Source organism: Manis pentadactyla, chromosome 11 (genome assembly GCF_030020395.1).
Source record: "Manis pentadactyla isolate mManPen7 chromosome 11, mManPen7.hap1, whole genome shotgun sequence".
NCBI lineage: Eukaryota > Metazoa > Chordata > Mammalia > Pholidota > Manidae > Manis > Manis pentadactyla.
In genome coordinates this window covers 24,709,354-24,721,870 of record NC_080029.1, presented here as the reverse complement: position 1 = coordinate 24,721,870, position 12,517 = coordinate 24,709,354, and the positions used below count along the sequence as shown (strand labels likewise).

At 34.9% G+C, this 12,517-nt stretch overlaps 1 protein-coding gene across 1 annotated transcript in view; it reads right to left on the bottom strand.

Annotated features, from left to right (window-relative positions):
- Window positions 1–12,517, bottom strand: part of SNW1 (SNW domain containing 1) — a 30,738-nt gene that overhangs the window by 741 nt on the left and 17,480 nt on the right. Inside the window, exons 4-13 of the mRNA XM_036913035.2 lie at window positions 12,394–12,489; window positions 12,189–12,295; window positions 11,169–11,273; window positions 10,313–10,382; window positions 9,578–9,643; window positions 7,993–8,109; window positions 6,813–6,954; window positions 4,131–4,227; window positions 2,309–2,426; window positions 16–179 (exon numbers count right to left, since the gene is read on the bottom strand). Of these exons, the coding sequence (XP_036768930.1) occupies window positions 16–179; window positions 2,309–2,426; window positions 4,131–4,227; window positions 6,813–6,954; window positions 7,993–8,109; window positions 9,578–9,643; window positions 10,313–10,382; window positions 11,169–11,273; window positions 12,189–12,295; window positions 12,394–12,489 (1,082 nt within the window). The remainder of the gene's footprint in view (window positions 1–15; window positions 180–2,308; window positions 2,427–4,130; window positions 4,228–6,812; window positions 6,955–7,992; window positions 8,110–9,577; window positions 9,644–10,312; window positions 10,383–11,168; window positions 11,274–12,188; window positions 12,296–12,393; window positions 12,490–12,517) is intronic.

Genomic DNA, 12,517 nt, shown 5'->3' with positions numbered 1-12,517 from the left:
TGTATGACCTGGTACCTGTTGGTCTTTATTCTAGCTTCTAGGTCATCACCATACATGTCCTTGTCCAGATTTTTACTGGGTCTGTAAATATTCTGGGCCATATCTTTACTGCCTCTCCAGGCTTGATCATAAACATTGTAAATTTCATCTTCTCCACCTGCAAAACCACTGTCCATACCCTGTGGAAAAACAGGATATTAAATAAATATTATTTATTAAAAGTTGAATCTGATTACATTCATGTGAAAAGTAAACCCTTGCTCATTGACAGCTCACATTTCAACAGTCTGAACTACAAATTAAAAAGATCTTCATTAAATACCATTTAACCCAGTAATTCTACTCCAAGGAATTTACCCAAACAAGATCCCTGATTTGCAAAGACATGCACCCCTATGTTTATCGCTGTACTATTTGCAATAGCCAAGATAGGAAAACAACCTAAGTGTCCATTGATGGATGAAAGGATAAAGAAGCCTGGTACATATACAGAATGGAATATTTATTCAGTCATAAAAAAAGATCCTATTTACAACAACATGGATGGATCTAGAGGGTGGTATGCTCAGTGAAATAAGCCAGGCAGAGTAAGACAAATACATGACTTCACTTACTGTGGAGTATAAAAAAAGCAAAACAGAAGGAACAAAATAGTAGACTCATAGATACTGAGAGGGGACTAGTAATTACCAAGGGGAGGGGTTGGGGTGGGTGAAGGGGATTAAGGGGCACAATAATTCACAATTACAATATCAAGTTGTTTACTGGGATAGTGGTAGAGCACGGAGAATATAGTTAATGAGTTTGTAACATCTTTCTACATTGATAGATAGTAACCATGCAAGAGGACGTGAAGATTTGATAAGGTGGGTAACACTGTTGTGCATTTGAAACCAATATAAAATTATTTCAACAATACCTAAAAAAAAAATCTTCCTTAAAAAACTCACAAAGTCTATAAACTTTAAAGATCTGGCTACTCTAGTGAAGTCATTAATATTGGGGACTACTAGTATAAGCAAGTACTTGACAATTTCAATTTGTACAGATATAATGGCAAGAAGATGAATCTTAAAGCATTTATCTAATGCCATTTAGAGTAACAATGTTATACCCCCTAACTGCTTAAGAACGTCACTATTACAGCATGAGACAATAAGGTTCTTAATGAAAACTTTACACTTATCTCATATATTTGGGTGGTTCATTAATAAAGAGATGTGCTTTTTTAGAAATATTTTCATCACAACTTCTAAATGATTTAAGCTTAAGCTTCTAAGAGTGACTGTCATAAATATTATGTGGAACTTTCATGCCTAACCACCTCTGCTTGGGCAAAAGTTTATTGCCACTGCATAGTGTGTTAAGAATCAGGACAACCAACGTTTTCATTTTATTTCCAACAGTTACTAGCTAAACCTCTATGTGTCTCAATTTCTTCTGTAAACAGAGGTTGTAACAGGATGACCCTAGTGTTTTTGTTAGGATTGAGATAATACAAGTAAAAAGACTTAGAAAGATGCCAGAAATATAAAAAGCACTCAGTAACATATTAAACAGAACTCAAATGCTGCCTTCAAATCTTAAAACCTCCAGGTCATAATTCCCTTTCCCCCCTTATATCCCAGCAGACTTCATACCTTTATGTTCTTACTACAGTCAGCTTTGTTTTTATTTATATACACGCAAATGTGTCTTTCCTAGTAGACTAGAGGGATCCTTGAGGGCAAAGGTGCATCTATCTTTGATCTCACGGACTTATGTACAGTAAATAATCAATTTGGGTACTTCTTCAGGCCTAATGTGTCCTAACTAGTTAATAATAACTGGTACTAGAAACCAGGTTTCCTGATAAGTAATCTAGTACTTTAGTCTTAGAGCTTCATTTTTCAAAAATCCCAAGTTTATGTGTTTCAATAGCATTAACATTTTTTTTCAAAGATCAATGAACAATAATCCAAGAAACACGTTCGTAGGACACTATTATCACACTTTATTTTAGAAATAAAAACAATATACCAGAACCAAACTTTTATCACCTGATTTCTTTCATTTTCTACGAGTATCTCAAATCTTAGCCAACTGTAAGAGGTCAACATCAGAGCTATTTCATCTTGTCTTTTCAGTTATAACATGCAGCTTCTATTTTTTTGTCATCATGCTAGCCTTAGCTGACTCAAATCTTTAATATGTTAACTTCCTTTTCCCCAAGGGTCAGTACTATTAACGAACTATAGAAATGATCCCTGAAAGTATAGTCTTGGGTCAGTACTATTAACACTTAGGATATGCTCTAAGTTCCCTGTACCTTGGATTGGTTGAAGAGCCTTTGGTCATACTGAACTTCATTGGAAGTCCGAGGATTGGGTACACCAAGGGCAATGACTTCACTGATATCCCGATTTTCATTTCTCTGCAGTTTGGACCTGTTTTGAAATATAATGCCACTAACTGAAAACTTCACAGACAAGTTGAATTTCAATTTAAAAACAACCAATCTCAGAAGCAAAGGAAATGAGTATGTCTTGTTCACATCTTCTGAACTGATAATGCATAATCAGTTGGCAGTCCTCACAGCATTTTAGATACACGATTATTAGAAGAGGTAGGGTTTTACAATTAGGCTGTCCTGTTAGCTGGAAAGAACTGCTGAGAGACTCATTCTTGATGTGAAAGTTTTTAATACAAGCAACACCTTACAATGCAGGCTGAGATATGAAATTGGTATGATCTATATTTGCTATTATTATATGAAGGTTGGAGGGGTACTGGATGCAAACTAGATGTATCATATGAACTGTTTTCAATAAACTAGAATCAGTTCTTGTACTTCACCACATTTAGAAATTTTATCCTATTAGAATCTGAGGAAAACATGTCAATGACTGGATTACCCAGGATGATTTTCAACATTCAGATTAATTTAATTCCCCTGCTGCTTCAGTATGCATGCAATCTACATTGCAATGAAACGATGGTAACTGTCATCATTTATTTTAGAAGCTCAGGTCTTTGTTTCCTACAGATAATCTGATTTTCATCCAATCAGAATTCTACAGCTTTTCTATGTTACATTTCTCATAGCCACTTCACTGGTTTTAAGGGCCCAATTTATCTGCAGAGTCATGTTGATTTTTATAGCTTAGGAATTTCAGACCAAAGTGTCACTTAACTGCACACTTTCACATTTCATTCCTCTCTCTCCTATACTGTACATTTACCCATGACTCTAAATTCAGATTTTCTGCTTCTCCCTGACTCACTTCCCCAGGGAGATGAAATATGCCATTAAACAACAAAGACCACCACCAGAAGGAACATTCTTTTTCATGTTTAAGATATGATTTGAAAAAAACAGATTGTATCAGCTGATATAATGATGAAAGCATGCGAAATTGCTTATTTGGAAAGAAAAGATTTTATATTTGCATTTAACCCTCCCTCAGAATTCCACCTACGTATTACTGCATTTCCTATACTTTTTTGCAATTTCAGTCTTCAGCCTTTGGTAAACCACAGACTTCACTAATCCCTCTTTTATTCCAAGCCCCATACATGCAACCTGTTTGTTCTATACAAATTTGTACTAATACTGCTTAGTCAATTTTCCAAATAATTTTATGATAGCTGTCTTTCTAAATTTAAGTGAAAATGCTCACAGAAGAGGCCAATTTCCACTTCTTCGAAAACCTGCTCTTCCCCCAAAATGTACTCAGTACAGTATTCTGCATGTAAAAGGATCTCAATAAAAGTAAAGCAGCGTATTTCCTGCCTAAAGGGACAGGCACATAATAAATTTGGCTCATCATTTGAAATTGGAAAAGAACGAGCGGAACAGTCCTATGCATTTTCTTTTCACAAACATGATCTGATTTCACTTTTCTACATTTTCATTATTCTCAATTCTACCTGACTCTACAGGGTGATTGAAGAAAAAAATTACTTCCAGGGATAGTCAATTCTTCTGCTAAGAAAAAGTAGTTTAGTGCAAGAAAATAAGTGCTGATTTATTAAGTTATCAAACTAGAAAGGAAGAAGAGCAAAACTCATCTTAGGAGACTAAACCACCTCGCTAAAAGGTTCATAAAGGCCACTCTTTATAATTTGTATTTATCTCAAATAGCACCTACCTTTTATCAGGGGCTGCCCTGGAAAGATTCCGGTCATGCTGTCTCTCTTTTCGTCTGTCATGCCGGATTTCATCCCTCTCTCGTGCCTCCCCATCCTCTACGTGGATAGAGTTGAAAATTACTTCATCATTGTATTACCCATTAATATTTTGAACAAGAGAACATCAGTTAAACCATACACAGAAAATTTCATGAACTTCTTTGTAGTCACATTCAGCCCTTTTAACTGTAGTTACTTTTAACCTTACTTGCAATTCACTTGAAACATTATTGGTTTCATATTTGAATGTAAATTCCGAAATCATGCATGCAGATGAAGTGTTTGGGGTAAACTGTACTGATGTCTTTAGCTTACTTTGAAATGCATCAAAGTAGTAAGGTGGATTGATAGATGGGTATAGAGATGGGTAGATATGTGATAAGGCAAATTTAACAAGGTTAATTGTTAAAAAAAATGTTAACTGTAGTCTATGTGGTGGAGATACGGCTTTTCACTATACAATTCCTAAAACTTTTTTCTATGTGTTTTAAAATTTTCCTATTAAAATGCTAGGAAAAAAGAATTATAGATAAGTTATATTTTCAAAGATTGACTTTGTATACAAAACCTTTTGCTTGTGCTCCACAGGGGCTGGTGGCATCTTGAACTCCATCTATTTTGTTTATGTCTACATTTTCTCTACTCTCTCCAGTCTGAAGAGAGCATGAGCTTTGGAGCCAGCCTATCTGTATTCAAATCCTGTTTCTACGACAGATTAGCAATGTAACCTGGTGTGGGTTACTTAACCACTGTGAACCTTAGTCTCCTCTGTAAAACAGTGACAATAGTTAGAACGACTGCATACAGTTGAAGGGATTATATAAGTGCTCCAAGTGTTTGCCAAAGTAAGTACTCAATAAATGTTATTTTTTATTAATATCTGGCTATGGATTTTTCAACATTTTAATTAATTTCCCAAGAACCATTCTGTTGTTTTTTTTCTTATCAGTGTAGAGAACTTAGACACAGGGAAGTTTCACTTCTAATTACCTTCAGTGGCTAGGTGTACTACAGGCAAATTTTTATATTTTGCTTCATCAAGTCATTCAAATAAGATTCAAGGAAGTGGATCACTACTTAAAATCCTGGTAACTTCCTTACAGTTGCATCTTCTAGGCCCCTACAACCAACTGCCTGCTTGACACCTCCATGTTAAACTTAACATGTCCACAACTAAATTCCTAATCTTTTCCTCTCAAATCTCTTCCCTGTGTAGCACTCCCAACGTCAGTAAGTGGCAACTCAATCCTTCCCAGCTGCTCAGGTCAAAAGTTCTGGAGTCATCCTGGACTCCTCTTCCCTTATACTTCTAGCTAATCCAAGCAGATATTGTCAGCTACTGGATGTATGTCCAAATACATCCAGTATCTGACCATGTTTTCACTACCTCTCATTATCAGCTCTGATGTGGATTACTGCAGTAACCTTCCAAATGGTTTCCCTGCTTCACCAAAGGCCCATTCCACAGCCTTCTAATGTATGTCAGATCATGTCACTCTGCTCAAAACCCTTCAATTGCTTTCCTTGTTACTTGAAGTAAAATCCATGTCCTTAAAATGGCTAAAAGGCCACATACTTTCTTTCCAACAAAACTGCACTTTAATTTCAGAAAATGTCCTAACTACTCATCTGTTTGCCATAACTACTCTGACAACTCATGTCCTAGGACTCAGCTTTCTTACTCTAATCTCTCCATAGAGGCCTCCCTGGCTTTTCCCTGAACCCGACTCAGGGTCTTTGTATTTGCTATTCCTTCTCTCTCTGGGGTGATCTTACCCCAATTATCCACGGCTCATACTTCCTTACTTCCTTCAAGTTTTTGTGCTAATGTTACCATCTCAGAAATGAGGCCTGTTTTGTTCACTCCCTCCTTTTGGTACTTTTGACCCCCTTCTCTGTTTTATTATTTTCTCCAGAGCAATTATTACCTTCTAATGTACTAAATGATTAACTTTTTAAATCTTTCTAACACTCATTAGAGCTATACCCTTCCAGCATGTCCAACAGAAAACCTTATGTCTAGAAGGGAACCTTGCACATAGTAGATACTCAATGAAATGAATGGATAATTAATTGCACTAGTCTAGGATTTATTAAAGAAACGAAAATCACCCTGACAATTTTCTTGAATTAGAATTAGTCTTCTCATTCTAACTGAATTAATATACTAATGTAGACCACTAAATAAAGCCAGAGAGAAAATATTGGCAGACTTAATGATTAGAGGCATGTTAGCCTACAAGATAGAAAAACTCGGTTATTTTACATGTGGGGATGCTAAATTATTCAGTTGGAGATCTCCTTTCTCTTTCTAAGATCCAAGAAAATTAAAATATGAGAAAACCAATCCTATCATTTAAGTAATGCATAATTTTTGAAAGTATATTGCTCAGAACTTTAAAAACTTCCAGTGTAGCCCCATAATTAAGGTCCATATTTAACTATATAGTCTTCATTTTCTACTGCTTCAGTTAATATGGCAGAAATTACTTTCAATTCTACATTATTTCTGAAGTATCTACATTCTCTGTATATGTATGTACTACTTTTGCTTGTTTTTACAGTAAAAACAATTCAGATTTTCAAAATAAGATACATACCGTTCACAAAGTAAATTCAACTCAGTAATGAGACTGTCATACCTTTTTCCACATGGGTTTTGATCCCAGCTCTTCTCTCCCTGGCTTTCTGGGCCATTTCTCTAAGTTTTTCTTCATGTTTCTCCTTTTCTTTTTGAGCCATCTTTCTCTCTACTTGAGCACGCATTTCCACAGCTTCCCGAGCCTGTTGTTAAGTAAGCAGTAATTACTTAGTAAAGCCAGATGTTAAGTAAGATACTATCAGTGGATAAAGAATGAGAGCTTGTAGCTATCATCTAACTTTCTACAGAAGTCTGGCTTAAAAGAGCAGTTATAAAGAGTTCAGGTTTGTTACTGATGATTAAAACAAAGATTCCTGTAGACTAAAACACAGCTCACATGGAAGACACTGCAAATGTAGTTTTTCACTCTGGGCAATATTTTAGTGGTTGAAACTATAGTGACCCCAATCACTTTTATAAGTCAGTGTTTCACTACTGCTTTCTCAGAGACAATCTAAATAATAAAATTAAACAAGAGTTCGATTTTCAGTATCAGTAACAAAAGAAACTGGTTATGTTTTCAAAATCAATCAAATCAACTCAAAGTCTTGGCCTACATCTGCAAGAGACAATTTTTAAGAGTGTTCACTGCAATACAGAAGCTATACTTTTTTACATTTAAACACATGCCATGATGTGTGAGAACTTCAAAATCATGTATTAATACCATAATATTAATAGATGGATGCCATTTTCTGTAGCATTCAATTCATCAGATGTTTATTTGCCCTTTGCTGGTACTGACCTTTTGGGAGACATCTACATTTAAAAGAGGAAAATTAATGAAGCTACAAATAGTAGCTAGAAATCTTTACAATATGGTAACAACCTAATGAACCATTATTCCGGAATGTTGTGAGGAAGTCACATTATCAGTGGTGAGGTATGTGTATTGAGTCTACAAAGGCTGAATCCAGGTACAGAGTTGCAACTAGCCCCTGCCATCTCTGGCAACCATACCACAGTTAAGAGCCTCTCTAGGTACTCAATACTGTAGCTAAAATAACAGTATCTTATGTAAATCAAACCATCATGCTGAATGCCTTAGAGTTTACAGTGATGTATGTCAATTATTCCTCAATGTAACTGGAGAAACCCCCAAGCAAAGAGTATCTTAGGTAACCAAGAATGGGTTTACAAATTATCAAGAGCATTAAACAACTTAATTCTAATAGGCCTACCTTCCGATCAGCAATGTAGAGGGCTTCAGCCAGTTTGGCAAAATTTTCATTGATGTGAACTGTCTGCAGTCCTCTTCCATCAGCGGCCAGACGTTTGTCTAATGGAATTGTATAACCCTAGTGCGAAAGCAGAGAACACCAGTCACAAAAGTGTGATAATAGATTCTTTAAAATTAGATTTAAATATACCCATTTTGACAACCACTTAGCTGTAGTTCTTTTCTTACATCCTTCTTCACAATTATGCAACCACAGCAACAGCTGGCAATGGGTGCTTTGTGAGCAGGACTGTTTAAGCACTTTACATGTATGGTCCCATTGAACCTTCACAGTGACTCTGTAAGGCTGGTAACATTATTATTTCCACTTCACAGATGAAGATACTGAGGGTAGAGAGCTTAGGAAATGGGATTTAAACTTGGGCAGTAAGACCTCAGAGTTCAAGTGCTGGGAAAACAGATTCTCATGTTAATTATTGTGAATTATAATAAAAGGAAATCACTATCAAATAGCTACATCGTTGTTCTATAAGAAAATAAACAGACACACAAAGGTGCAATGAATTACTAAAATCATGGTATCTATAGGTAGTTTAATCTGTGGTACTGTTTTAATGACTTGCCAGATTCTGAGAACCCTGTAAGTTTTAATAAATGGAAAAAAGATAAAAGTTTGCTAGATAAATGAGATTTTGTGTTCTGAAATTTTGTATCCTATTTCAACAACTCAAGGAATATGCTTGACCATCCATGTGTAATTTTCAGGCTTAGCTTTATTTTTCCAGATTTCTGACTAGACTCCCAAATGCTGACCTCTAGGTCCATGGTCTTTATTCCTAATACAAGAATTGTTATAGAATCAGCTCAAGAAACCATATAGTTACATACATATTAATCGATGTAATATGTACATCCAAATCAGACCAATCTATTTGTTTTAGGATGGGTACGTAACTTCCTTTAAGGAATAATTTACGTTTAATCCATGGGTTAAATTGACCTTCTTCACCACTAAAAACAGAATCACCAAATATGATTTGGAGGAAAAGAGTAGATAGTGATTACAAATTTTATTCTACATGATTTTAGATTCTTCATGACTCCTGGAAGCTTTGACAATTAGTAGAGATAAAAAGGATTTCAATAGCTTACACATGCATTGTAGTAAACAGAAACAAATAGTTTAACAATTAAAGTACTGGACATACCCAAACATTTACTCTGTTTGTCATATAATTATATAAATTAGTAGTTTCTTTCAGAAGTAATTTTAGATATAAATTTGAGTTTCTGAAAGAATACTGTTGTTCATTGATATGTTACTTTACTCTACCTATTCCTTCTCTGTGTGCTTCTTGTAACTAAAATTCACAAAAAGAAACTACATGGTATTCATGTGCCTGGCATACTACATATCTATTACATTAAAAAAAAAGTCAAGTCATGTAAGTTGTGTGTTCCTATTTGAAAACATTCAGCTAAATAAGATGCTAAGATTTCATCTAAAGTTACCCAGGCTGAAGTGCCTTCCTGGGTGCTTTCTAGTAGGTTCTAATAATAGAATAATTTTATGACAACTTAATTACCTTTGCATTTTTCCAGTTTGAAATACAAGGAGGAATCTTCCACTCTTGTTGTTCTTTCACAGTCATCTGATTTGACAGAAGAATGGAAGAAGAGACATTTTTAGATTTATAGTCTAGTTAAAAGCCCAAGTGCAATCTTTTTCTTCAAAGACAGCTTAATATACACTGACATATGGGTGGATTTAGTCGAAGGCCAAAGTGCCATTTGTTTGGTAGCACTATATACTATGTTTTCATATCATGGATTCTAGTAATAACTTTAATATAAAAATTGAAAAATAATCCACAAGTTATTTTTGATAGTAAGAAATGCTGGTTAGTATTTTTCCATATTTAAAGTGACATGACTTCTCTCAGATGAAGACTTGTTCTTTCAGTTGGGTAATAAAACATGCCTAAAAAAAGCCACTTGGATTATCAGAGAACTAATGATCCCAAGCACTCACTTCCTATAATTATGATAAATCCTTCTCGTCAAATAGCAGACCCTGCTCATTATTAAAAACAGGGGTTAGGTTAATAATAATAAAACTAATTTATATACATTCTCATAAACACTCTGGAATTAGACACTATAGTCCTGAGTGGGTCCTTTTTTGACCTTGAAAAACAAATTTAAAAAACAGTATGTATAGGGAAATGTAGCTGTATAGGCGTCTAGACTTTATTCTATGAAAGTTACTTATGAATAATCATGAGTACAAAAAAAGTATTTTAGACTCCAGCGAAGTTTACCTTTCGACTAGGAGAATGCATGACAGGTGCAGGAGGAGAAGGTGGTCCCCGGGGAATTTTCTTATTGATCCTGAAGCATAAATCAAAGCACAACCAGAGAGTGTTATACATTTTCCCCTTTTAGTTATCATGTCTCATGTCTCCCATCCTCATTTTTATTATAAAAAGCATCAAACAGAGAGAATATAAAATGAATGCTCAGCTTTTATACAACAATTACTAAAACATGGCCAACCTTGTTACCATCACTACTCACCTCACCTCCAAAATACCATTACCATTTCACAGAGTGGTATACTTTTCTCCTTTGTAAAAGATGGCTTTACTGAGGTACAAATGACATGCAATTAACTAGATACTGAATATGTACAATCTAAGTTTTGAAACAGTACACACCTGTGAAACCATCATTACAGTCAGGACAGTGAAAATACCCATCACTTCTAAAAGTTTCTGTATGCCCCTTGCCTGTATCTCTTATTCCTCTCATCTCCTCAGTGTCCCTCCAATCCTTTCCCACAGGCATCCACTGATCTACCTCCTGTCACTATAGATGAGTTTGCATTCTCTAGAGTTTTATATAAACAGAATCATATAGTCTGTACTTGTTTTTGTCTGGCTTCTTTCAGCATAATTGAGATTCATCCACATTACTGCATTTACTAAAAGTTTGTGCCTTTTTATTGCTCCAGAGGATAGATGTATGGATAAATTTTATTGCTCCACAGTACAGATTCCATGTATAGATATTCCACAATGTGTTTCTCCATTCATTTGTTGAATGACTTCTGGGACATTTTTCTCCTTGATACCTTGTGAAGAACAGTGGTTCATTCTCAGGAATCCAGCTACTTACTTGAACCTCGGAGGCTCCATTGGATCTTTTTGCATTTCCACCATTCGAATAACTCTCTGTTTAGCTCCAGAGTTGAAAGCCACTCCTTGTTGAGATGGTGTATATCTGAAGAATGCAGATGAAACTAAAGATGTAACTAGTTCAAGCCTTCAAGAGGTATTCTTCTACTATTACAGTACTAAGCTAGATGGCGCTGTCAAATACTTTTGCAAAGTTTTCTTATTAATAGAAAACTGCAAAATATTTGGGTAAAGCGATAGCAATGGAGGTTAAGAGAACTAACAGCACTTGTAACAGTGTAAGTTACCAGCAAAATGTACACTAGAGTTGTATCAGTTTGCAAATAATCTATCCCTGTCCATTTTCTACCATGGAAGGCACAGGGTTCAGTTTCACAGATCAGAGGTCTAGAAAATAATAATTTTGTAGGTCGGCATTTGAGGAAAAAACAACCTGTAATATTCTCAGCAGGTAATTTACAGTTAGTAGTTTTTGACTAATCATAGATTATAAAACAGAGAAATAATAATGGTAGCAACTCTACCAGCTCTGAATTTTCCCATATCTATATGTGAATTATCTCTCTACACAAAGATTTAGTTGAGTGAAATCCCTCAAAATTTAGACATATTAGAGATACCTAGTGTTATGTAAATGATATTAATGTAGTATTAATATTCTATATTATGTAATATATATATTATGTAAAATATATAATTAATATTACATAATGACATATATATAGAAAACTAAATAATTTTAGTTTAGATCATAAACTGTAAGTAACTATTAATTTCTAAAAACAAAAAATATATTTTGGAAATAGCATAACAGCTATTATCTTTGAAGCAGACACCTTAAATTCTTCCACTGTCAATTGTTTTCAGAGTCAATAAACGTAAATCATTATTCAAAATATCAAATTTACATTTGTGACTAAGTAGGATAATGAAAGAATACCAGGACTTCCAAGTCCAATCAAGTCCGACCTGACACTAAGATTTCTAGGCATAATCATACCGGATATACTGAGCAGGAGCCAGTTTGTCTGCTGCTCGAACTGGCATGGCTGCAGCAACCTTCTGAGACACAGATTTTTCTAAGGCTACCCTTGTCTTTTCTGTTATCTGAAATAAGAAACACCACATTGAGTGGTTTGGAAGTTAATAAAAATGTAAAAAGTCATCTGACATAATTATATATATATATATCAATTCCCAGTTACCTCTTTAATGGCTTCTTCATCAGGTCTTTGCAGGTCTGGGTCATCTGCATTCATGACTTCCTTGGGAACCAGGTCAGTGTACTTGCTATAAATGACCTAAAATGTTCAAACACAAACAGACTTA